The 27,444-nt window shown below is 45.5% G+C and overlaps 1 protein-coding gene across 10 annotated transcripts in view; it reads left to right on the top strand.

Annotated features, from left to right (window-relative positions):
- LARS2 (leucyl-tRNA synthetase 2, mitochondrial) overlaps nt 1-22,975 on the top strand; it is a 167,995-nt gene extending 145,020 nt beyond the window's left edge. For 8 of the 10 annotated variants that reach the window (XM_055280185.2, XM_063610888.1, XM_063610909.1 and 5 more), the window contains 2 exons: nt 15,982-16,109; nt 21,486-22,975. In XM_055280185.2, the coding sequence (XP_055136160.2) occupies nt 15,982-16,109; nt 21,486-21,665 (308 nt within the window). In that variant the 3' untranslated portion in view covers nt 21,666-22,975. Of the gene's footprint in view, nt 1-6,150; nt 6,640-15,981; nt 16,110-21,485 lie in introns of those variants that run through there. The other 2 variants (XM_063610896.1, XM_063610898.1) reach the window with 1 other exon arrangement.
- The last annotated feature ends 4,469 nt before the right edge of the window (nt 22,976-27,444 follow it).

The following is a 27,444-nucleotide window of genomic DNA, read 5'->3' as shown; positions in this document are numbered from 1 at the left end:
TCTTTAAGGGAGACAATTTTTGAGTCCGATTTGTGTTAGAAACCTCATTATACAATTAAAGAAATCATACCATTGGATAGTCAGAATTGTTTTATCCTTTTTGTTCTAAGGAACCTCTCAAATGAACAATTTTGTTCCTATCAAAAGTTCCCCAAAGGGATCACTGTCATTCCAAATTGTCTTTGGAAATTTGTGGCACTTAAAAAGATATGCACAGGAGTTAGGGCTGTAATTAGAAAACATAAAGAAAGCCTGTGCTTGTGGTGGAGGAGGCAGTTTTAGATTGAAAAGACCAAGACCAGCCAGGTGCGGTGGCTCACGCCTGTAATCCCAGCACTTTGGGAGGCCAAGGCGGGTGGATCACCTGAGGTCGGGAGTTTGAGACCAGCCTGACCAACATGGAGAAACCCTGTCTCTACTAAAAATACAAAATGAGCCGGGCCTAGTGGCACATGCCTGTAATCCCAGCTACTCGGGAGGCTGAGGCAGGAGAATTGCTTGAACCTAGGAGTCGGAGGTTGTGGTGAGCAGAGGTCACGCCCATTGCACTCTAGCCTGGGCAACAAGAGTGAAACTCCATCTCAAAAAAAAAAAAAAGAAAAGAAAAGACCAAGACCCCGTGAGAGCCACAACACATCCATGGGTTGCTGCTTATGGAATTTTGCATCTTGGTGCTTGATCAAAGTCAAGTCATCATTGATCAGGAGCCAGACAAAGCCTCCTGCTTATCGGCGGACAAAACTGACATAAAAGCAGTTCTCAGGAACACAAGAACAAGACTGAGGAAGAAGTCATTATGAGATTTTGCAATGGTGACTCGGGGCACAGCGTGTCTCCAAGAAGTAACCAACTGACCACTTCACCCTTAGGGCTAGCTCAAGGACAAATTTATGGGACCTATTCCCATCCTCTCCCAATGGACAAACAACATTCAAGATAGTACACAAGCAGATAGATAGGTCATTAGGCCAGCAGGTGTTAGTTTCTAGAAAAGAGTTTCACCAAAGAACAGTAGAATTCTGATCAAAAAACCAAATGTCCAAAGTGAGACCTATTCTTAAGAAAATAAGATAAGTGCAACACTAAAGCTTCAGTAAAATCCTGGAGTTCAATTCAGCATGAACTTAGTTCCCAGCCAAGGGTGAGTGGCACCTCATCCAGGTAGAGACACAAGTGGGTCTCAGATGCGTGCACTGTTTCTGAGTCAAAGGTTCCAGTCAAAGGCAGTGAGAGTCTCAGTTGAAATTCTGTGAACCTGCAATTCTATCAGCATCCTCCAGCCAGAGACCACCAGGAACACACCTTCAGATAACAATTTGGGTTTATTACCGGGAGAGACATTGGGCATCTCAGTAAGAGGGTGCTAGGAAGGACCTGTTATATAATGAATTTGGGCTTTGGTAGAATAATTTGGGGAAGTGTCTCAGGAAGTGAGGATTTGCTCTGGATTGAGTGCTGTCAGTAAGTGGGGACAGTTTTATGATTGGGTATCTTAAGAAATCTTACCTCGCCAGGCACGGTGGCTCACGCCTGTAATCTCAGCACTTTGAGAGGCCAAGGCGGGTGGATCACGAGGTCAAGAGATTGAGACCATCCTGGCCAACATGGTGAAACCCCGTCTCTACTAAATATACAAAAAATTAGCCTGGCATGGTGGCGGCTAGTCCCAGCTGTAGTCCCAGCTACTCGGGAGGCTGAGGCAGGAGAATGGCATGAACCCGGGAGGCAGAGCTTGCAGTGAGCCGAGATGGTGCCACTGCACTCCAGCCTGGGCAACAGAGCGAGACTCCGTCTCAAAAAAAAAAAAAAAAAGAAATCTTATCTCTAGGGAGGTACACCTGAGCAAGGATAAAGTTGTAATTAGTAAAGAAATAGCAGTCCCTCATATTTGCCTAGAGAAGGGGATGTTTGATATTTTGTGTGTTTCACAGTGACCTTGTCTTTGTGCTTTGACAAAATTATGAGATGGTCTTGTTTTGGTCTCCTTTTATGTTTTCAGTGTGACTGTCTGATATTGGTGTTCAGTGAGATCATTTGTGCTGAACAGGAGAGTAATAGGGCCTAGCTATGCACAGCTAGTGAATTTCTTATAACACTGAGGCCTAGCTATAATTGTCAGACCAGTTCCCAGATGATAAGGACTGAGAATAAAAATCCCCTTACCATCACCCTCTAGAAATAAACAGCCACTGTCAGCATCTTAGCGCAGATCATTGCAGTGGATATGGTGGCTGGGTGCGGTGGCTCATGCTTGTAATCCCAGCACTTTGGAAGGCCCAGGCAGGAGGATCACTTGAGCCCAAGAGTTCAAGACCAGCCTGGGCAACATAGGGAGACCCCATCTCTATAAAAAATTTTAAAATTATCTGGATGTGGTGGCATGTGTCTGTAGGCTCAGCTACTCAGGAGGCTGAGGTGGGAGGATCACTTGAGCCCAGGAGTTCACAGCTGCAGTGAGCCATGATCATGCCACTGTACTCCAGCCTGGCTGAGAGAGCAAGAGCCTGTCTCACAAAACATAGAAAAAGTAAAATGATTGTGTTCACTTACCTATGTGTATTGTATTTTGTGTCCACTTGTCTGTGTTGTGTTGTGTTTTGTCATGTCTCTTTATAAAATTTGAATACCCTAAAATTTACCCATTTAAAGTATACACTCAGTGATTTAAGTAAATTTATATACTTGTGCAACCATCACCATGATCAGTTTTAGAACTGGATTTCCATTACTGAAAAAGGGTTCCTCACACCATTAGTCAATCCCACACCCACTCCAACCCCCAGCATGACTAATCTTTCTGTCTCTGTAGTTTTGCCTTTTCCAGAAATGTTATATAAATGAAATCATACAATGTGTAGTCATTTCTGTTTTATTTCATTTAGCATAATGCTTTTGAGATTAATCCATGTTCTGTTTATAGTAATTCATTCCCTTTTATTGATGACTTGTTTTATTGTTAAGCTAGAGGTCATCTTATAACCTGATTTACTCACTTAAATATTCCATGAACATATATTTATGGGCTAAATACTTTTCTACAATTTTTTTTTTTTTTTTTTTTTTTTTTTTTTGGGAGATGGAGTCTTACTCTGTTGCCTAGGCTGGAATGCAGTGGTACAATCTCCGCTCACTGCAACTTCGCTTCCCAGGTTCAAGAGATTCTCCTGCCTCAGCCTCCTAAGTAGCTGGGATTACAGGCACCTGCCACCACGCCCGGCTAATTTTTGTATTTTTGATAGAGACAGGGTTTCACCATGTTGGCCAGTCTGGTCTCAAACTTCTGACCTCAGGGGATCTGCCTGCCTCGGCCTCCCAAAGTGCTAGGATTGCAGGTGTGAGTCACCGCTCCCAGCCTACAACATCATTTTTAATGGTCGTACAATTTTCCATTGTTTGAATTTACGCACTCCCTATCATTGAACATTCAAACTGTTTATAGTTATACTTTTTTTAAAAAAAGCTAAATAGCCGCCGGGCGCGGTAGCGCACACCTGTAATTCAGCATTTTGGGAGGCCAAGGCGGGCAGATCACCTGAGGTTGGGAGTTTGAGACCAGCTGTCAGGCTCTACTAAAAATACAAAATTAGCCAGGCGTGGTGGCGCATGCCTGTAATCCCAGCTACTCAGGAGGCTGAGGCAGGAGAATCGCTTGAACCCAGGAGGCAGAGGTTGCGGTGAGCTGAGATTGCGCCATTGCACTCCATCCTGGGAAATGAGAGCTAAACTCCAGCTCCAAAAAAAAAAAGTTAAATAGCTAATATTTACGTGCAAAATTATTTCCTAAGAACACATAACTAACTGTAATTGCCTGGTCAGAAGAGATATGAAAGACTAAGGCTTTTGATGCACACCCTCAATTCAAATACCAGAAATTCTCTGGGTCTTCTGTGAATATGCTTGAACAGAAACATGAGCAGATATCATGATTCCAGTTATTATATATGGACTTTTCAATCCCTTTGTGATAAACCCATTCTGCAAACTGGAGTAGTCCAACCTGGGCCCATCCCATGTCTTTGAAATCCTGAGTGATTGCTCACACCTTTGCAGCTGTGAGGATGGATAACCGGGGCTCATACACCTGGGCCCAGAGCAAGGAGATATGTCTTAGAGGAGCTCAAGCACCAGGCTGCGGTGGTGGTGTCAGCATCAGAGGTCTAGTGCATCCTGTCTGGACAGACTTCACAGAGTCAGTCAGAACACAGAGCAACAGTTTGACCATCTTTGCTTTACATTGGGCTTAGGTCGGTTTCTCAGGTTAGCAAAAAATTAAATTCTCAGTATTTCCAGTTTAACAATATGATATTTAAGAATATGATATTTGGGGTTTTTTGTTTTTGTTTTTTTTTTTAACATATAAACTTTTAAAATAACCACATTAGGCTGGGCGCTGTGGCTCACGCCTGTAATCCCAGCACTATGGGAGGCCGAGGCAGGTGGATCACGAGGTCAAGAGATCGAGACCATCTTGGCTAACATGGTGTAACCCCATCTCTACTAAAAATACAAAAATTAGCTGGGCGTGGTGGCGTGTGCCCGTGAAGTCCCACCTACTCAGGAGGCTGAGGCAGGAGACTTGCTTGAACCTGGGAGTTGCAGTGAGCCAAGATCGTGCTACTACACTCCCACCTGGTGACAGAGCAAGACTCCGTCTCAAAAAAAAAAAGAAAAAACTGCATTAATTGTCCATGTGTGCCATGACTTAGTGTGTCTAACATTTCATTCCCATAAACAATCCACCATGGACAATTCTGTGCATAAATCTTGTTCTCACTTCAAATTATTTCCTTGAAGTGGAAAAGATATTAATCTATTTAAGACTCTTGTTATGTATTGACAAATTATTTTCCTAAGAAGTTATTCCATCTTCCACTCTAGGATCTGTTTTTGAATTGTACATTGTGCTTCAATGATTTAACTATTGCATTTTTACAGACAGTTTTAACACCTGGCAGGCTAGCCTTTCTTCATTTCTTTTCTTATAATTATTTTATCTCTTCTCACCTGTTTATTTTTCTCAGCGAAACTCTGCATAATTTGTTAAGTTTCCCCAAAATCACCATGACATTTCAATTGAAATGTGGTTAAACTTAGAATTAATTCAGGAAGGTTTCACATCTTTACCTCATCCAAACTTTCATCCCAGCAAATGGTCTGTCTCAAGTATTTTCTTTTCTTTTGTGTTCTTGTAGACTAGAATCTCTTTCTGCTATATTTTCTGATTGATAATGGCTGGCATATTTTTCTTCTGTAAAACCACATTGACACCAACATTTGTTTTATTTCAATTAAGATTTATTGTGAGTTGATAGTCTCCTTAATGTTGTCAAATAAAGGTTAATACCATGGAAATTTGATCAGTTAAGAAAAATATATATAGACTGATAAGAAACTATAAGAAAGAATTAATCGATTAATCTAATAGATTAATCCAAGTAACTTGAATCCTCTGGAATATGTGAGGGAAATAACTCATTATTTTCTTAGTATAATTGATTTTTTTAATCTTTTTAAATTTTTTTAAATTTATTTTTATTTTTTGAGACAGGGTCTCACTCTGTTGTCCAGGCTGGAGTACAGTGGCACAATCTGGGCTTATTGCAGCCTTGACCTCCTGGGCTCAAGCAAACCTCGTGCCTCTGCCTCCTTAGCTGGGACTGTAGCACATGCCCCCACGCCTGGCTAATTTTTGTATTTTTTTTTTTTATAGGGATAGTGTCTCACTGTGTTGCCCAGGCTAGTCCTGAGCTCCTGGGCTCAAGCAGTCCTCCCTCCTTGGCCTCCCAAAGTGCTGGGATTATAGGCATGAGCCACTGCACCCAGCCTACTGTCCTTTTAAAAAGATGTAATTGAGGAAAATTGCATATATTTATGGTGTACAATGTGATGTTTTGATATACGTACACATTGTGGAATGATTAAACCAAGGTAATTAGCATATCCATCACCTCACACATATCATTTGTTGCGATGGGAATGTTAAAAATCTACTCTCTTAGCAATTTTCAACTAAATAATGCACTGCTATTAACTGTAGTCACCAGGATGCACAGTAGATCTCCAGAACTTATTCCAACGCGTATAATTTTTTAAATTTTTATTTGCATATTTGTTTTCTATCCTAATTCTCTACTGATCTCTCTTTAACAGGTAAAATCCTCTTGGATTTTCTAGGATTCTATGATCAGCAAATAAGGATGTTTTCTTCTTCTAATAGTTATACCATGGTGTCTGATTATTTTCTTTATTATACTTTTTGGAAAACCCTATGCAGTGTTAAAGAATGCTGGCTACAGGCAATCAGGTCTCATTTCCAGATATAAATGGAACAAACGCTTCCCTGGTTAGATGTGATGTTGGCTGTTGGTTTGGGATGGATAGTCTCTGTCATGTTAAGGAAGCAGCCTTCTGTTTTTGTTTACCAGCACTCATATTAGGAATGGGAGTTATATTTTACTTAATGCCTATTGTCCAGTTGTTGAGGTGATGTATTATTTGCTTTTAATTTTCTCTTTTGCCCTTTAGATATGATTTATGTTGTTAATTGATTGCCTAATATTGAGATATCCTCATTTAAATTCATATTGACCATGTCATGGTAGACTTAATATACCATTAAATTCTGTTTGGAAAAAAAAATCTATTTGCTGGAGTTATATAGAATTTTGCAGTTATTTTACTAAGACTAGCTTTTTCTCAATATGCATTGTCAGGTTAGTGAAAGAGGGTTTCACTGACTTCACAGAGGGACTGAGTTGCCTCTGTCTTTTTTTTTTGTTTTTTTGAAACAGAGTCACACTGTATCACCCAGGCTGGAGTGCAGTGGCGCCATCTCAGCTCACTGCAACCTCCACCTCCCGGGTTCAAGCAGTTCTTATGCCTTAGCCTCCTGAGTAGCTGGGATTATAGGCACGTGCCACCACGCCTGGCTAATTTTTGTATTTTTAGTAGAGACAAGGTTTCGCCATGTTGGCCAGGCTGGTCTCAAACTCCTGACTTCAGGTGATCCGCCCAACTCAGCCTCCCAAAGTGCTGGGATTACAGGCATGAACCACAGCACCCGGCCACCTCTTTTTACTGTGTTACAACAGACTTCAGGACAAGATCTTAACTTGTTCCTTGCTGAATAGACAGACACCCTTAAGGGAGGGTGGTGGTAGGCCCTGACAAGCTGCAGCCATATTATATTACATTTTGCAGCCTCTTCTTAAGCAAGAAACATGGCTCTTTCATTTAGCTTTGGTGGTCACATTAAGTCTTTTTTTTTTTTTTGAGATGGAGTCTTGCTCTGTCGCCCAGGCTGGAGTGCAGTGGTGTGATCTCGGCTCACTGCAAGCTCCACCTCCTGGGTTCACACCATTCGCCTGCCTCAGCCTCCTGAGTAGCTGGGACTACAGGCCCCCGCCACCAAACCCAGGTAATTTTTTGTATTTTTGGTAGAGACAGGGTTTAATCATATTGGTCAGGATGGTCTCAATCTTCTGACCTCGTGATCCGCCCGCCTCGGCCTTCCAAATTGCTGGGATTACAGGCGTGAGCCACCGCGCCGGCCCCACATTAAGTCTTTTAAGTGGCCTGCTGTTAATTCTGTCGTACTCTTTTCTATAAAACAATACTGATCCAATTTGTGATAAACTCACCCACTCTCATCATATAATATACATTTCTCCCGTTCATTTTCCTTCTTTGGCCCACGTTATCTGTCTACCTCCTTCATTTTGTTTCTCCCCAGGAAGGACTGATGTAAATGGGATTTTCAGAAACTCCCTCCCCTCTGGTCTCTGCATCTAGAATACAGGGGTCAGAGGATCTACTCTCTCTAGGGTCCTTCCTCTCCCTGGCAGGTCTTATGGTACAGTGTACACTGTGGTTTGCCTCTGTCAGTCTGTCCTTCATTTCTGTGACCAGATCTCCAACAGGACGTGTTCTAAAGAAGTGTGGTAGAAACTAGCCCATTTCACACTTTGCACCATGATTTTTCTACACATCACCCCACTGGGGCTTTTGTGGTCAGTTTTATAATAAAGAGTGGATCTAGATTGAACCTGAGTTTTGCTACAGTGTTTCATTCAGTCATTCCATAAACATTTATTGAGCGTGTACTGTGTGTCAGGCAGTGTTCTAGGCATTTGTAGGAAAGCAGGAAAGAGCAGCTGGAGCAGTGGACATTGTGTTCATTTCAGTTGCAGTCCTCCCTGAAGTTTCACAGATCTATAGCAACTCATTTTTTTTTTCAGTTCAAAGAAGCAGTGGGAAACCTATGTCTCCTGCTCTCCCCCATGAGATGTGTATCGTTTTTTTCTGAATGAGCAGCTGGGGACATAGCCAAGGCAAGTGAGGAGTCCTGTGTACCAGGAATGTCCCCCTGGGTCATTACTCATGGGTATTAGGTACCCCCAGGAGAGAATGGGGAAATGGTGCCTCCTGCCTCTCCCAGCAGGTGAGGAGGGTTAATGTAACACGATGTTGAAAGTCCTTTGCAGACAGAAGCACTATATTGTGATAGGGCCTCAATATTGTCTTCTCAGACTGTCAAGTCATTCCTGTCCCAAGGATCTGGGACAGCTTTTATGCATATTTCATTTTTTCTAAAACACTTACCTTTCATATACCTTCAGTTTTATTCCTGCATCTTAGAAAGTTAACTCCAGAATGACTAAAGAGAATATGGTCCACCAAGGTGGCATGTTCAGAAATGACCATTCCCAGAGTTCCCCTGAGAGGCTGATTTTCAAAGGAGAAGTTCTCCCCAAAGAGCAACAGAATTGAGATCTGTGTCTTAAGGGAGATGTGAAGTCCTCTTGGCATAATGACCATTATTGCCCTGGATAAAAAGCAAACATTTTAGAGATGCCCAAAGAACTTAGAGCCTAACAGTCCTCTATCACTTGCTTAAAGAGTAAACGGAGACCTTTCATAAGAAACAGACCCAGCGTCTTGGCAGTTTGCAAACAGGATGAGGAAATCTTTTTTTCCTTCCTGAAGCTTTGGATCTGAGAAGCTAAAGACACCACATCTGAATTCACAAAGTTTCTTTTGTTTATCATAATATTGTCCTATCTAGATGAGGGTGGTAGCTGCTTGCCTAGGGAAATTTTGAGTATTTGGAGCCACTGATACTGTTTCTAGGCAAAAGACTCAAGGGTTCCTTTGTTGGTGAATAGTGAAAGCGCAGAAAATCATCAAACAGGCACACTGGCTCACTCCTGTAATCCCAGCACTTCGGGAGGCCGAGGCGGACAGATCACCTGAGCTCAGGAGACCAGCCTGGCCAACATGGTAAAACTCTGTCTCTACTAAAAAAATACAAAAAATTAGCCGGGCGTGGTGCCACATGCCTATAATCCCAGCTACTTAGGATGGGCTGGGGCAGAAGAATTGCTTGAACCTGGGAGGTGGAGGTTGCAGTGAGCTGAGATTGTGCCACTGCACTCCTGCCTGGGCAACAGAGTGAGAATCTGTCTCGATTAAAAAAAAAAAAGAAAAGAAAAGAAAGGAAGAAAATCACCAAACAGCGAGCTCCTTGGTGGTGCTCATGTTGGAGACGTAATTGCACCATCCTCAAAAATGACCCAACAGGCAACAGCTTGGATGGATCTTAGGGGAATATGCTGATTGAAAGAGCTAATCACTAAAGCAATCTACCATATTATTCCATTTATATAACAGTCCCGAGATAACACAATTATAGAGATGGAGAACATATTCATGGTTGCCATGGGTTAGGAGTTGGAGGTGGTAGCCATAAAAGAGTGGCACTAGGGAGCCTTGTGATGATGGAACTCTTCTGGTTCTTGGCAGTGTTAACTGATGGTGGTTACATGAAGCTACACATGGTTATGCTAAGCTACACACACACACACACACACACCCCTACACACACACACATTAGTTATTAAACTGGTGGAATCTAAATAAGCTCTGTGGGTTGCATTCATGTCAACTTCCTGGTTTTGATATTGTGATATAATCATGCCAGCTGTGACCATTGGAGGAGGCTGGGTGAAGGGTACGCAGGACCTCACACAGGACCTCCTGAACATTTCTTTGTAACTTCCTGTGAATCTATAATTATTGCAGAATAAAGGATTTTTTAAATTGCCTTTCTAAACTCATAAGTCTTGAGTGTTGAGATTCTAATTCTGGAAAATAATATAGACTATGAGAGGAAGGAAGGGAGGAAGGAATTTATTTCCAATTGAAAGTTTTATTTTTTATTTTTATTTATTTATTTTTTGAGACAGGGTCTCACTCTGTTGCCCAGGCTGAGTGCAGTGGCATGATCACAGCTCACTGCAACCTCAACCTCTCAGGCTCAGGTGATCCTCCCGCCTCAGCCTCCTGAGGAGCTGGGACATAGGCATGCGCCACCACATCTGGCTAATTTTTTATTTTTTTGTAGAGACAAGGGCCTAGGCTAGTCTTGAACTCCTGGGCTTAAGCGATCCCTCCACCTCAGCCTCTCAAAGTGCTGGGATTATAGGTGTGAGCCACCACACCTGGTCTGAAGAAGGTTTTAACACCTACACATACACACACACCTAACCAGACCCAACCATTCATCTTACTACTGTCTGAGGCAGGCATTCCTCCTGCTGTGTGTGGCAGAGCACGTGGAGCATGCCTGCAGGAGCACTCGGAGCCCTGGCTGGCCTGTCCCCAGGGCACTGCTCCTGGGGAGTGAACTCACTTCTGTATGTGCCCAGCTTCTGAAGAAAAGTGCCTGCAACCATCTGCAGAAAATCTGCTTCTTAAAGCAAAGCAAAACCTAATTTTTAAATTGAAAACATGTCTATACATGTTTTGTAAAGCATTCAGCGTTACAAGAGAGTGTGTCCTAAGCTGTCACTCAGTTGCTTCCCAGAGAACCCTTGTCACCCATGCTATGTTTAATCTGACAGAAGAATGTGATGGATGGATGTGACATGTCTACCTTTATACAGATGTTAACATCCTATACAAACATTTTTGCTCTTACTGTTCTTTAGAGTAGTTCTGTATCAACACTATTCCATTCTTTTTTAACAGAGATAGGGTGTCCTAACCAGTGAATGTAGTGATGGGCATTTGGGTGATGGTCCTTCTTTTGCTCTGTGTGTGTGTGTGTGTGTGTGTGTGTGTGTGTGTGTGTGTGTGTGTGTCTTTGTGTTTGTGTGCCTCTTTGAGATTAGTCCCTTGTCCAAAATACAAGTTATTTAAAATAAGTAAGATCTCCTTAACATTTCTGTTTCTCTGGCCATTTTTATAGTTCTATGGTGACTTTTCCTTCTTGATATTTGCCTCTGGTGTGTGATTCGTGATCTCCAAGTAATCCATCAGCACCTTAATTTTGAGAGCACAGCGAGGAGAGCCTTTATCTCCCTTAGGGATTCTGAAGGAATTCTCCCTCTTGAGGTCTCAGTCCACAAATCTATTTTTCTTCATAAAATAATTTGTGATGACTTTCTTCGTAGCTTTTTATAAAAAGTGGTTGTGAAATGTAGCTATTGTGTTCTGCTGTCTATATGCTGTACTCATTAACTTCAACAAAATTATAAATGTAAAAATCATGTAGAAGTGTGTGTGATAATTACAGGGGAGAATAAGATACCCACTGATGCTCTAATAGTTTTTTATACATGAATATGTGTGCTGTGTAGATGTCACTGTTTCAAAATACTGTCAATGAAATTATTTCTCTGGGTAAAGGATAAAGCAAAGTGGCCTCACTTCCTATTCACTTCCTTGGAATTGCCAAGGCTAGATGAGGCACAGCGGGGATCAGACGCCGCAGAGTCCCCGAGTCTTCCCTGCTGGTGTGTCTATGAGTGCAGGGGTGGGGAGATGAGGTGGAGGCCGGCCTGAAGATGGCCACTAGGGGAGGACTGCCATCCACAGAAGCCATGACCACTCTGGGTAACATGGCGACTTCACCATCTCTCAGTGGGGAGAGGAGGCTTGTTTCGGTTATTCTGCGGGAAAGTCTGCAACAGCAGCTCTCCCAGAGGAGAGGAAGGAAGGGGGTGGGCTATGGGCCATTGCTGACCTTGTCAGGTAGGCTTGTATGCCAGGGCCTTGGCACTTCCCAGCCTGTGTTTAGACTTTCCCCATGTGTGTCCTGAAGGCCAGCTCTCCACCTGACCTCTCCCCTTGGCATTACCACGTAAAGGAATTATTGTATTTTCCACGCAAGTGTTAGGTATTTTTACTTCCTTAAAATGAGCAAAGAGGCAAAAACACTGCATAAAAACCAGGGTCCTGAGTTTCTGTTCCTCACTGCTGAACAGGATGGCCCCACTCCCATCTATATGGAAATGTTGGCAGGGGCCCAGGCTACTATAAATAAGCATCCTGACTGCTCCAGGAAGGCTGGGCTTCCTCATTTTTTTAAAAGTGGAGTTTGTAACAGCTTCTGCCCAGAACATTTGTGTCCAAGGTCCTTTCATCTCCCAGGCATCCTGTACAACTGCCATACGGAGGTTTTGGAAATCTTCCCGCTGCAGCTGGGTCACAGGACAAGCCACACAGGGCCAGCTCACTAAAAGAAGTGATGATCTCTCTTCTCTGACCTCCATCTCGTATTCAGATGTGAGTTTTAATAGGATTCCATCTGAGGAACAAGCAGGAATCTTCTTTCTCCTTCTGCCAAAAGGCACATCTGTTAGACACAGAATAGGTTCATTAGTAAGCGCAAAAGCCCCAGGCCACAGGAGCCATCTGGGCAGCAGGAATCTGTCTTTCATACCACATGAGCCTCAGCTCCTAAGGAGTCTTCACTTCCCTCAGGCTGACTGGCAACACAGGGTTACAGCAAGAGTGCCAGGTAGTAAAACAAGGAAAGCTACAACAAATAAAGCTGTGGCACTGGCACAAGAACCAAGACAGGTCAACAGAACAGAATGGACTGATGGACAGTGCAAGTCAGAGTGGTTGGTGGAACTCTCAGTTCCAGTCCACAACAAGATAAGGAGCTTTTACTAGCTCATAAGTCAGCTGTGTCGCTGAGGACACCATTGAGTTAGGCTACCATTTTTTTTCCCTCTAAATGAAGGAGGCGATGTGTTGATTTACATTCTGGCCCAAGTTCTTTACCTTATGGAAAACAGGCACTTTGAGTAGCTCAGAAGTGAACAGTTTTTGAAACAGTCCCTGGTATAATACATCTTGAAAGAAAAATCACAAACTAATAGGGAAGGGAAGATATATTCAACAAATTGGGTTTGGAAAGTTGGCCGTGTTATTTTTTTTTTAAATAATGTTTTTTCACCATAAACACAAAATAAATTACTAATAGATTTGAAAGTTAAATGGAGAAGAAAATATAATCATGAAAAGAAACTAAAAGAAAAATCTTAAACTTATCTCACAGGACGAAAAAATGTTAAATATTTTTTCAAATTAAAAAAGTAATAAAATATCCCTTGTAGAAAATCTATAACATAGTCTTTAAAAAAGAAAGAGAAGGCTGGGCATAGTGGCTTATGCCTGTAATCCCAGCACTTTGGGAGGCTGAGGCAGGCGGATCGCCTGAGGCCGGGAGTTTGAGACCAGCCTGGCCAAGATGGTGAAACCCTGTCTCTACTAAAAATACAAAAATTAGCTAGGCGTGGTGGCACACACCTGTAGTCTCAGCTACTCGGGAGGCTGAGGCACAAGAATCACTTGAACCTGGGAGGCAGAGGTTGCAGTGAGCTAAGATCTTACCACTGCACTCCAGCCTGGATGACAGAGTGAGACTCTGTCTCAAAAAAAGAAACAAAGAAAAATTACCCATACTTCTACTCCCCAGAGATACTACTTTGATTTATTTACTACCAATGTTATTACTATTTTATTCCAACTGATGTTACTACTAATTCCTTCCAATCTGTTCATATAAAATTTTTATTAAACTAGGGTCCTATTATATATATATAATTGTGTGTCATTCTTTGCCATGAAATTAAATATCATTTTAAAACATCGGAAAAAAGGACATACAAAATTGTATTTACAGCATGATCTTGTGGTGGTGGTGGTGTTTTGTAGAGTTGCTTTATATATACAAATAGTTATTAAATACATTAAATTACTATATTTTAAAATAAGTTTAAAATGCTATCTGGGGCTGGGTGCGGTGGCTCACGCCTGTAATCCCAGTGCTTCGGGTGGATTACCTGAGATCAGGAGTTCGAGACAAGCCTGGCCAACATGATGAAACCCCATCTCTATTAAAAATACAAAAAATTAGCCGGGCTTGGTGGCAGGCGCCTGTAACCCCAGCTACTCGGGAGGCTGAAGCAGGAGAATCGCTTGAACCTGGGAGGCAGAGGTTGCAGTGAGCCGAGATCGCACCACTGCACTCCAGCCTGGGCAACGGGCGAAACTCCATCTCAAAAAAAAAGTTAAAAATGCTATCTGGGTGAACATGACTTTTATTTTTATATTTTGGGCCTTTCCAAATTTTCTGCAAGGAGCGTGTACACTACATTTGTCATCAAGGAGGATAAAACAAAAAGTTGTCATTCACAAGCCAGTGTTATTGGGGCTGGTTTTGGTGGAATTGACTCTCTCTGTCACAAACTCAGCTTCAGCCCATACCCTGAGCCATAGACCTATCCCTCTAATGCATTGTCCTAGTCTCAGGGCTAATAACAAGGGAGAGGTGTCGAAGGGCCAGTTCCACCTCCACCACCAGTGGAAAAGCTATTCCCAGGTGAGGACTGCAGCTGCCAGGGCACTGCTCCAGAATGGGCATGCTGGCCATATTCACTTGCCCCCTTCTGCTCAGGGGTCTATTTTTCTGTGGTGTGTATTCCCTGTACCTTTGGGGGCATCTCTTATACTCATGAAATCAACAGAGGCTTGCACGTATCTAACTGTCTGTCTGTCTGTCTGTCTGTCTGTCTGTCTATCTGTCTGTCTGTCTATCTATCTATCTATCTATCTATCTATCTATCTATCTATCTATCTATCTGTGTATCTATGAGACAGGGTCTTGCTCTGTCACCCAGATTGGACTGCAGTGAGGAAATCATAGCTCACTACAGCCTCAAACTCCTGGGCTCAAGCAGTCCTCTTGCCTCAGCCTCCCAAGTACCTGGGATTATAGGCTTCAGCCACCATGCCCAGCTAATTTTTTTTTTTTAAGAGATGGGGTCTCGCTGTGTTCCCCAGCCTTGTCTTAAACTCCTGGCCTCAAGTGATCCTCCCATCTCGGCCTCCCAAAGTGCTGAGATTACAGCAGAGGCTTTCAAGTCAAAGCTTTCCCTGCTAGGACAAGCCCTAGTTAAAGTCTGGGAGCACTGGCTACTGCAGCTGCACTTGAACAGCTGGCCCTCTGCTACCCTTAGTGCCACCTCTTCTTGGGGGCTGCGGCACAAAGCACTCTGGGAAACGGGGCTTGAGAGGGTTTCATTCCTCAGTGTTTCCTCATGTTTGGCCCACCCTGAGCCAAGGAAAGCTCCTTCCATTCCAGTAAACAGAGGGCTCCACTCCCAAGAGGAAGTTTGTGGGAAGGTTAGGATCCCTCTGCACATGGTGGGGAGTGTCCTGCCATTCACTGCATCCTGGCTCCAGTAATTGTGAGTAAAAGAACAGGTTGGGAGGCCTTCTCAGACCACAGAATGCATAGGCAAGATAGGTAGCGAATGCTGCTCAGTACTTTGGAATCAGCTCTCAGGGTAGCACAAAGGCATTCCTTCACCAGCAGAACTTCAGAGAGATGACCCATTCAAATCAGCAGCCTTGTTTTTCCAAATGCACATTTAGAATGGCATATCCATCCATCTTTACAGCTCTGCGTGCCATTTGTGAAAAACAAAAGCTACCCAACAACCTGGGATTATAAACTAGGCCAAAGTGTTGAGCACCCGGCAGGCTGTGAAAAGCCATGGTGTGGCCTCCCACCGGCTCCTCACACAGCTCCAAGTCAGGCTGTGTTGGGACGGAAGCTTTGGTCCTGCTCTCATAAGCCTCTCTGTTCTTAGAGTGACCCCACCCTTCTGTGCCTCGGCATTGCAGGCCTGGCGCTGGTGCCGAGGAAGCTCTGTGCTCACTACACCTGGGACGCCGGTGTGCTGCTCCAGGCATGGCCTGCCGTGGACCCGGAGTTCCTGCAGCAGCCTGAGGTTGTCCAGATGGCAGTTCTGGTAAGTATCTCCCCTCAACCCCAGAACCTGGCAGTCCCTGCCCTGCTGGCGGCCCCTAAATACTGTGGCGGTTTTGAGAGGTCTATTATCTGGCCTTTCTAGCTCACTCAGCTCAGCCCTCAGCCACACCTTGCGACCAGAAGGCACAAAGGCCTGTCTTTCCTTTGCCAGTACCCTGAGTTTTGTTAGGTCACCACACACCAGAAGCATGTGAGCATAAAACTCTCATGGCCCTCAAGGACTTAGAAAGGGGAGTAATAAACCTGGCCCACCCTACAGGTTCTCATTGTCTTCATTTCCAACTGCGGACCCTGTTTCAGTCACTCTCAGTTTCACTCGGGTGCTCCTGGGGACTTTTGGGGGCTGGGGAAGGCTGACAGTGAGGTGGGTGGCTATGGAGTAATACTTGTAAAACATATTTCAGAAAGGCTCCATAGTTTTTATTTGAAAATTAGGTGATTTTAAATACATAAGAGGAGTTTATTGTTTAAAGCTTTTCTAAGAGCAAGCAACCCCCTTATAGTTTATCCTATATATGATTTTTCTACATTTGTTTAACTTGTTAAATGAGACACATTTATGGTGAATATCTTAAATATGCTGGTGTGTCTGAAGAAAAAAGAGGACAGGGAGTGGACTTTGAACCACATGTCTCCCCGGAACCACACATGGAGCCAGGTAATTCACATTCAAAATTATCATTTCACTCTTATCACCCTATAACGTGGGCGTTGCCATTCTCATTTTTTCAATTGAGGACTCAGGCTCAGTGAAGTTGGTCCACCTTGCCCAGGTTTATTCACAAATGCTTATCAAGTCTGACTCTACATCAGGCATAGTGCTCTGGGGATACAAAATCAAGATAGGACAGACAGGTTCCCTGCCCTCTTGGAGCTTAAAGCGTAGTGGGAGAGATAGGGAAGAATAAAAAGGAAAGAGTAAGATAAATAAAATGGCTGCAAATTGTGAAAAGTGCCCTGAACAAACCCACCTAGGGGCTGAGGGAGGGCATAGCCACACAGAGGTTGGCCAGCCAGGCCCTGGCCCCTCTGCACCTGTGCAGACCCAAGGCCCAGCAGGAAGGTGGGGGTTTGGAAAGACAATATTTTGCCCAGGAGACCAGGCTCCTTCATAGCCCCTTTGTCTCTATACCAACTCCCCTGGCACTGTGTTCTCTGCCACCCCACCCCAAGGGAAGAGGATGTGAGGGTGCCCTGGTAGGCTTCTTCCAAAAATCTTCAAAACCATCCTTGTGGCATGGAGGAAATTTCTTTTCTTTCTTTATTATTATTATTATTAAAACCATCCTTGTGGCATGGAGGAAATTTCTTTCCTTATTATTATTATTATTATTTAATAGAGACAAGGTCTCACTCTGTTGCCTGGGCTGGTCTCAAGCTCCTGGGCTCAAGCAGTCTTCTTGCCTCAGCCTCCCAAATTGCTGGGATTACAGACATGAGCCACCACACTCAATCCAGAATTTTTTTTTTTTTTTTTTGAGACAGAGTCTCTCTCGCTCTGTCGCCCAGGCTGGAGTGCAATGGCACGATCTTGGCTCACTACAACCTCCGCTTCAAGCAGTTCTCCTGCCTCAGCCTCCCAAGTAGCTGAGATTACAGGCATGTGCTACCATGCCCAACTAATTTTTGTATTTTTAGTAGAGATGGAGTTTCACCATGTTGGCCAGGCTGGTTTCAAACTCCTGACCTCAAGTGATCTGCTCACCTCAGCCTCCCAAAGTGCTGGGATTACAGGTGGGAGCCACTGCACCCAGCCCCAGCCCAGAAATTTCTTTAATTTGAGTAATGTTTATGAGAAATAAATATCTCATGCATCCCTGAGAACTTGTCCTCAGCCTGGTTGAGAAATGCTAACTTGAGAAAAAGAGAGGGCTTCAGTCTATGAAAATATCTTTCTATCTTAAATTACCACTGCAGAAAAGAAATTGAGTTTTGATCGTTGGTAAAAATAATTTTAGATAATCATTGAAATGCAAACCTAAAATTAAAAGCATGTGTAAGACTCCCTGCAGGTGCACCCAACTTGAGAACCCAGGCTGGGTCGGCAACATGTTAGCAGCAAGGACTTCCGTGAAGGCCTGGGTTCTCACTCCGTGTGATCTCACTTTGTGCCCTGGCCAGAAACAGGCTGCAAGTGCAGTTCAATGTCATTCAGTTCAATTGTGCCCATGTTCTTTGTGCCTATGACATGCTGGGCTCTGCCCACACTGGGGATACAGAGACGAGAGCTACTGCCTTATCACCTTGGAACAAAGGTCTGGGGGCACATGAGCTGTCACACACAGTTCATGTAAGGGCTTGGAAGTCGGGCCATCCTGGGTGTAAGTCTCAGTTTTACAACATATTTAACACCTCTAAGCCTCAGTTTCCTGAGTTATAAAATGGAGGCACGCACAGTGCCTGCCTTATCCGGCTATTGAGAGAATTAGGTAGGATAATGCCAGGAAGTGCTTAGCCTGCTTCTGGATGCACTAATGACAAAATCCTCTTAATACAGAGTGAGCGCCGACCCAGGGCCACACTGTGCCCTGGAACTTCCCAGGTGTGAGCTTATTTACTAAGCACAGTGGCCCTGTGAGGCAGGCTTGTTGTTATCCCCATTTCACAGACAGGCAGATGTGTGACTAACCCTATCTTACAGGCAAGGAAATGGTGGCAGGATGGGGCTGAATAACTCACCGAAGGTCACACGGCTAGTCCAGAATCTACTCTGAATGGTGACTGCTGCTAGCATCAGCGTTGCCACTTCTGGCAGTTGGAGAATCAGAAAATACATCATGAGGAAAAGGAGAGGCAGCTTTGGCTTTGAAAGAGGAGCAGCTTCTCCCCAGTGGAGAGAAGGGAGCCACAATACTGGGAACAAACATAGGGGGCAGGCCCACAGAGACCCGGGCTGAGCCAGGGAGGGGCTGGAGCAGAGGGCACAGGGCAGTGCTGGAGACAAAGCTAAAGGTAGGGAGTGTCCCCTCCTCAGAGGCCAGACTCCACCCCTCAGAGGGCAGGGGGCTACCAGGGTGTGTGAGCAGGAGAGAGAGGGCCTGTGTCAGGTCATCCCGTCTCTACCACTGCCTGGGGTGGAGCCTAGGTGGACAGGTGACTTCACTTCATGTGCCTCAGCTTCCCTATCTGTAAAATGGGATGGGATATTCATGGATCGACTCACAGGTTCATGCAAGTGAATTGCATAGTTCAATGCTTGGCACAGAGTGAGAGCTCAGCAAATGGAAGCTTGTATTGTTACTAGCCATTGCAAGGCTACCCTCATGATGGGGACAGGTGATGGATTCGAGTGGGAGGAACACCTGTGGCCTGGGCCCTGTCCAGCAGATGTCAGAAAAGTCCGGGAGAGTCATGCTTAGGCCCTCTCCAAAGATGGAGGTGCAAGTGCCCCACAGCATAGCAGCCTCTTTTTGAAGTGATGTCAATGTGCTTCCTCCTCTTTGGGTCCTTGAAGCCCAGGCTCAGTGTTGAGTCCCAACCTGACTTCTCTGCCCATCTCATTGGCACTTTATGCCAAAGATGGGAGGAGCATGATTGGCACCTACTCACCCTGAAGGGACTGCCTTGGTAAGGCAACTCAGGGGAGGCCCGGGGAGCCAGAGCCGTGTGAGGGTGCCCGAGACAGCATGGGAAAGACTCAGAGCACCATGGCCACATCCAGAGATCACATGCCCTGCCCCCAAAGCCCCAGCTGTGGACAAGAATGACTCAGGTCCCTTGGACAGGCTGTCACCAGTGATGACTTAGGACCAGCCTGCCCGGCTCCAGCAAAGCACAGGAAGCTCGAAGGGTTTAGAAACGGGTCATTGTTGTGCTGAGGCCATGCATCAAAGAGGACATCCCACAGCCAGCTCCTCCTATCCAGCACTCTTGACAAAGGCAGAGGGAGTGCGGCTTAGTGAGCTGGTCCCTTTACACAGGTTATTCACTCCAGAATCTGGAGAATTCTGTTCTTAAGGGAAAAAAAACAAAAAACAAAAAACTAAGCTCAAGATCCCACAGCTTGTAAGACCAGGCCTAAGAGCCAAACCTGAATCTCCCCACATGAGAGCACCATGCTCCCCCTCGCCCAGCACCCTCTCTGTGGGTGGTGGCCCAGAGGAGATGTTGCCCTGGGCTGCTCTTCCATGGGAGGAAAGACATCATTCACTAACAACTGCATGTCCTGAGAATTCCCTGTTGGGGAACCCAGGACTTCACTAAGGGCATGGCTCTTGGGTGACAGGTGGGAGGTCTCCCAGGGTCTCAGTGCAGCCGAGCATGTGGCCTTGAAAGAAGGCAGCTTCTAATGGCTCAGAAACACCAGGGCAGAGGGGCCATAGTCCTTCACACCCCACACTTAGTTCCCCAGCTTCAGAACGCTTTAAAACGCTGCAGCATGGAGCCTCATGCTTTCAAAACAGTATTTCATAATGTGCCAGGACTTTGTGTTTTATTTGTCCTCTCCCTGTGACCTAGGCTAATGCAGACAATAAAAATGCCACCAAGTTCTGCAAAAATCTGAAAAAATGAAGTGGGTGATGAGGGGACATTTGATAATGTGCTTCGGTTGAAACTTGAGAAATTATTCCTAGTAACTTTTCCTAAGACTGTGACTATATTTTCCAAGTGAAAAACAAGAGTTAATGAAAGTAATGTGTGTGTAGATTTCGGAGCAATGGGATTGAGGATTTGGAAGCATGACTTCAGAAACTGAGCCACGTGGTCACCTTCCCTCATTGAATCAATATTCGGTGAATACCCACCTGTGTCTGGAACTGTACTGACCCATGTTAAGCGAGAAAGAGTGATTAATGTGACAAGATGTGGGTCCAATTTCTAAGTCGTCACACTAGAGTGCCCCCTTCTGGAGCCAGTCAGCAGGGAGAGAAGTTTGACTGTGTCCCCATTGCAACCCTCAACTGTTTGGTCTACTTGAGACCTAGGTAAAATCTGAGGAGACAGCTCACTCTAACCTGGATCTGAACTTAAACTTGAGCCCTGATGACAGAATAATCCCTTTCTGCCTGGAAATGGCCCAAGCCATCTCATGCTGAGGCTTTTTGACATAATCTCTACCACAGCTGTGTATGGGAGCAGTGCTCAGAAAATGCAAGGCGGTCCTCACTCCACGTACGGGCACTCACATGCAGTCTCAGTGTCTGTCTCTTTCTGCAGGTCTGGGCATTAATCCTATTCAGCTGGTTGCATTTTACCCTTATGGGAAGCAGGGTGCTGACTTCCTCCTTTCTCCACCTCTATTCCTTTCCCCTAAACAAATGCAGCCATGCCCTTTACAGGCAGGAGGTTTGGTATTGGACCGCCTGCCACTCTGAGGATGTTCCTCATTGTTTGTCTTGGCTTTTCTCCTTCTCAGATCAACAATAAAGCTTGTGGCAAAATTCCTGTGCCCCAACAAGTTGCCCAGGACCAGGACAAGGTCCACGAATTTGTTCTTCAAAGCGAGCTGGGTGTCAGGCTTTTGCAAGGGCGAAACATCAAGAAGTCCTTCCTCTCCCCGAGAACTGCCCTCATCAACTTCCTGGTGCAAGATTGACAGCCAGGAGGCTGCAGCTACCACGAGGGCCTCTGAGGAACCTCCTTCCAGGCCTGGGATGAGGGGGCGATGTCCGCTGGCCCAGGGGAAGGGAAAAGACAAATGTCTTAACTGTTGACCTTGGTCCCATGGCAGACTGCAGTCAACAGTGTGCCTCTGTAGTGTGGCCTGCTGCTGGGGCGAAGGTGAGCTGGGCAAAGGAGAAATATGAGCTACTGAGGAGGGGGTTGGACAGCCTGCCCCTCACCCCCCACCCACACTGCAGGTGGAGGAGGCCATCTGATCCCATGGGAAGCCATCAGAGACACTGCTGGTGGGAGCAGGAAGGAGTACGGTGCCCCTCGAGCAGCCAGGAAGCCTGCGGATGTGGGAAATGGCTCTGCCTTAGGCGCTCCTCAGGAATTTGAGGCCAGCCTGAGGAACTACAGGACTCAGGTGCAGTGTGCCAGCCACTTGGAACTGCTAACTGAGCCTCCAGATGGTGGTGAATGGTCTCTTTGCCTTCAGGCTGGATGAGGAAGTCATTTAGGAAATGTTCAAATAACCAGTATGTAGAAATGGACACAGGGATCTTCTGAAGTTGCTTTGAATCAAAAGGCAGGCAGTGCTGGTTCCTCTGCCTGTGTCCCCACCACTCCCCAGCTCTGTCATGCAGGCCTGTCCTCCCCAACCCCAGTTGGACGTGCCTCCCAGGCCTGCTGTGGTTCTGACACACAGGATCCCAGGCAAGGCACCACTTCCTTACATGAATGAGGAGCAGCAAGTCATGACCACTCCCTTGGGTATACAATTTGCTATGTAGTGAAGTGGAACCAGGCTCAGGCTGCTGGTCCCCAACCTCAGAGCCCCACCGCAGTCCAGTAGGGATGCAGCAGGCCCCAGAGGGCTCATGTGGGCCCCAGATGGCAATGCCACCATTGTTGATGTGACCCCAGAGCCAGTTATTAGGAAGAGCAAGCTCACCACAAAGGAGTGGAACTGAGGCCCCCTAGGTGTTGCCTCTGGTGTCCAAGCCACTGCAGTCTGCCTGTTGGGAAGATGGCCAGGAATGGACTCGTGTCATTGGCACATTAGGCTAATCCTGGTTTTATGTGAAGTCAGCAATTAAGTATTCCCACTAGAACTGACCTAAGCCACTGATTAATATTTAATGAGGGAAGGTAGGGGAGAATCTAGCCGTTTCGTAATGCCAGAAATCTATATATGTTATCTGATGCCATTTTTCTGAAGTAGCCTCAGATGTGGTCCCCCTGCAGTTCAGCAGTTAACACATGACTTTTTTAGTTTAATAAAATGTTTATCATCTATGACTTCAGGACATATGTGTGATCCTGGAATATCCACCATATTCCAGTTTCAGAGTTAATGACAAACAGATTGAGGTATTCCATCATCATCAGAAGCATTGGCTGTGTGTCTGACTCCATATGGAATGCTATAAAGTGGGATACATGTGGTTCTTCTTGTTCCAGAACTTACAGTCCATGGTAGACAACACTGATACAGGCACACTAGCAACAGCAATTAAGTCACTGGTTCTCAGAATTAATACTCTGCCTGGTCCTCATGCCCAGATATTCCAATTTAATTGGTCCACGGTGTGGCTTGAGTGTCAGGAATCTTTAAAACTCCACAAGTGATTCTAATGGGCAGCAAAGTTTGAGAACCACTGGACACATTGATGCACTTGAACCATAATTTCTATCTAGTTCTTCCTCTTCCTAATCTTCAGCTTAGCGGGGATAAGTTTGGTCCAGGACCAAGAGTAGGATCAAAAGGGAAGACGGGGGCCAGAAGTCTAGAGTGCCAGAGCTGACTCGAATGTACTCAGTCTCATTGCACATGGCAGTGAATGTGGATTAAATATAAGCCCATGAAAATACTTGGTACAAGGAAGGAGGAGTGAGTGTTTTTGCTTGATTATCTTGTTCTTTCCTAGGGTAAGCTAAGTGGTCTTAAACAAGATGAGGGAAGGGAGCCCTTTATTTGCATGTGATCTGACCAGAACAATGGACCAGTAAAGCCTCAAAGCTGCTAGACTGACCAGCTGGCTAACACCAGCATGGCTCTGAAGAAATTGCTCCAAGAGGATAAAGCTTTTGCAAACAAGAGCTCATCAGTACATACTAAGAGACAGTATGGGTAATGGAACAACTGGACAGAAAACTCTGACCCCTGGGAATGGGGTGGTGGGGAATAATCTCAGCCATTTATTGACTGTCTTGATGAGGTCAGAAACTGGACTCAGCAGATTCACTTACTATCTTATTTAATTCCCACAAAAACTCTAGAGGGAAGGAATTATTCTCTCATAAAAGAAGAAACCCAGGCTCTGAGGTTCAATAATTGGCTCAGTTTTCACAGCTAATAAGTAGGAGAGCCGGGATCCAAGCCCACATCTTCTGGCCTCCACGTTTGCCTCCCTGCCATGTCTACCAGTCCCCTCACCTAATTGTCCATGTTGCTTGATGTACACAGGTGAGATGGCTCCCAAATCCACTGGCATTTTGAGCAGAGTGTGGCTAGGGCTTCCCTCCTGGAAAGCCTGTAAACCTGGGAAATCACAGAGGTGGTGTCCTCTCTACAGGGGCAGTGGTGGGTGAGAGGCCAAGAGCATGCAGTTAGTTCTAGAGAGCTGGGGGGAAAGGTCGTCCAACAAGTGGAAGATGTAGACTCGTGGGCGGGTATCAGGGTTATTTCTACTGGGGCAATAAGAGAACAGAGTTTGTGCCCAGGGAAAGTGGTGCTCCATGGCAAGTGCTACCACAATAGGAGCCAGCTGTCTGCCTAAGAAAATTGATCTCTAAGACCCTAAAACAATTAGCTGGGAAACAGTACAGGCATATTTCATCGCAGCCTAAATGCACACCTTCAGGGCATTGGCTAAGAAAAGCAGGGTACATACAGTCAGTGGAAGGCAAGGCAGCCAGCAACAGATGGTTTTTCAAAAACACGTAGCCTGGAAATTTTCTCATGAATCAAGGAAGATACATGCACAATGCAATCCTGACCATTTTTTTCAACGCTTACAAAGAAAATTGAGAGCAGGAAATTTGCTTGCATATCATAGGCTGAGACTCCTACAAGTTATTTCTTTCCTTCTGTCTACTTTTTGCATTTTCTCATTTTTATTGGCCATGAAGTATTTCAGTAATACTTCATGAGGCAAAACATCAAAATGTACAATTTTGTGAAGCTCTATATGAGCTAAGAACCTGTTTCCCTTGATTTTTCTTTTCTTCTCCCAGGCAGGATATCTAGCTGCCTGTGAGGATGTATCCTAGCTAGGAAAACGTGCTCCTTTCCTTGTATGAAGTGGAATCCAAAGAAACAAAAAGCAGCCCCCATGAAGTTCCTGCTCACGCAGTTGCTCAGTCTGGGCAGGTGTGGGGAGCTCCCTTTCTTGTATCTCAGCCTTAGGCTCTTGCAACCTTACAACAGAAGAACAGAAGGTAACGTTCCCCTAATGGAACTCTCCTGCTCACTTGCTGACAGATTCAAGGTTGTGGATAAGACCAAAAAAGGCATTATCACCTCCTTTTGCAGATAACGAAACTTGAGACCATGACAGTAAGTGATGACGTATCTTGACCCCCAATCTGTGCTCATTCCACTTAGAGCACCCCCTCCCCGTACTACCGTCAGGCAAAGTGTAGTGCAGGAGGTAAACTTTCTTTTTTTTTTTTTTTTTTTTTTTTGAGACAGAGTCTCACTTCATCACCCAGGCTGGAGTGCAGTGGTGCGATCTCAGCTCACTGCAACCTCTGCCTCTGGGGTTCAAGTGATTCTCGTGCCTTAGCCACCCGAGTAGTTGGGATTACAGGCACGGACCACCACACTCAGCTAATTTAGGAGGTAAACTTTCTTAACTGGCGGGCCCAGCTGGACTGTGTAAGTCAAGGAAAGGCAGAGAGGTAGACAAAAAGGAGAGTTTTCCCTCCTCTTTCTTCCTGTGAGAAGAGCAAGCAGAAAACAGCTGTTTCGTGGGCTGGGTCCCTGCCTGACACTCAGAGCGTGGGTGGTTAAAGGCTCTCATCCAAGCTGATGAGCTTGGAGAAAGGAATCTGGGGTGACCAACAACGAGCAAGTAGGGAAATCCCCCGAGGGCGGGTGGGTGGTTGGTGACGGTGCTGGTAGGGAGGGGAGAGCCTGGAGCAGCCAGGGAAAGGCCAGTCCTGTAGGCAGAGGCCTCAGATCCAAGGGTGGGCCCAATGACCTCACCCCAGGCCCCCATTGCCCTCCGTCAGCCTGTCCACATGAGGGGCTGGAGGCAACTGTGCAGAGATAATGAGGCCCTGGAGGGGAGATGGTGACCAGGACTGCTGGAACCCAATGCCCCATGACTCATCTCCCTGTGCCTTAAGCCCTGAACTTGAATTTCAGTTCTTATTCAGCCTCTGGAAGGGCACGTGTAAGACAGACACCCTGTATACAGGAGCCATAGGCTGCAATCCCCCGACATTACAACAATAAAATCTGTCGTTTCTGAGGACTAATTATGGGCCAGGCCCTGTTCTAAGTGCTTTGCCACATAAGGAGCCTTGCTCAAGACCACACACAACAAGGTGGCAGAGCTGTGATCCCACTCTGCTCCACCTCGCTGGTTCCCAAAGACCTTTATGCAAACCAGCCCTCAAACCTCCTGAATTTTCCCAGATGGTCCTTATTTATAGCTTTCTCTCCAGTTGTTCCCCAGATGCCCTAGAGCCTGCCAAAACTACACTTCCTCATGTGTGTCTGGGAAGGTTGGCTCACTGTGGGCACACACCTGGTTGAATGCATCCCTGAAGTTCTGAGGCACCCAATTCAGCATGTGGGGTCGGCTCTCTCTCAGCCTGGAACTGACCACTCCCAGGGAGCCATCACCCCTGGCAGACAGAGCCTCCTTTGGACACCATTCCTGGGACCTAGAAACCAGGAAGCCATCTTTGCTCACCTCCACCTACTCTGAGGAAAATCCCATGGCAGACAGGAGAGGGGAGACCTGTTCTAGACCTCCCTGATGATAAGCACTCCTTGGCATTACAGCAGCCCCATCTGTGTCTTCCGCAGATCATCCTTTCCACAAACAATAGAAGAGCCCCATCTGGGATTAATTAAGGAGGGCTCACCCACCACATCTGCTGCTGCATACTCATGGCTGCCCTCAGAACTCAGAGGAGAACTAGATCTTAGGGGAGGGGTTCCCCTTAGGCACTGTCACGGGGATGTAGAAAGGAATAATGTGTCCTTTACACTGTGGGATCCATAGAGGAAGCAGGCACCCAAAGATCGATGCCATTCATTGAGTCTAGTTTGTCAATCATCAGGGTCAGAGTGGGCCAGAGGGGCTTTGTCAGGTGGACTCAGAGAGAGACTCACTTGTCAGTGCACAAGAGGGCAGCCGCTGCACAGACAGAGGCTGAGATCTGCGAAGAGGGAACCTAAAGCAAGTGTCGCCAGATATCCCCATTATTAGTTATCAGCTAGCTCTTAGTTATCAGTTAACATCATAGTTTCCAGGAAATATTTTAGTTTTCTATTAATATTTTAATTAACTACTAGCATCAGAGTCATCAGCAAATATCTAAGTCATCAGTAAACATCTTAGGTGTCAGTTTCCTCTGAGTGAATGTAGTAGACCTCTTAGTCATCATTTACTTCATTATTACCAGTTATGCACTAATAATTAGTGGTCTGCTAATATCTCATCTACCAATCATCTTCAGCAGTAAACATGCTTTAATTATCAGCTGATAATTAATGTAGCCATAAAAAATAAACCCCCAAATGTCAGTGG

This window comes from Symphalangus syndactylus, chromosome 1, assembly GCF_028878055.3.
Source record: "Symphalangus syndactylus isolate Jambi chromosome 1, NHGRI_mSymSyn1-v2.1_pri, whole genome shotgun sequence".
Classification (NCBI taxonomy): Eukaryota; Metazoa; Chordata; class Mammalia; order Primates; family Hylobatidae; genus Symphalangus; species Symphalangus syndactylus.
Note: the sequence above shows the minus strand (reverse complement) of the source record. Positions and strands in the feature narration are given on the sequence as shown.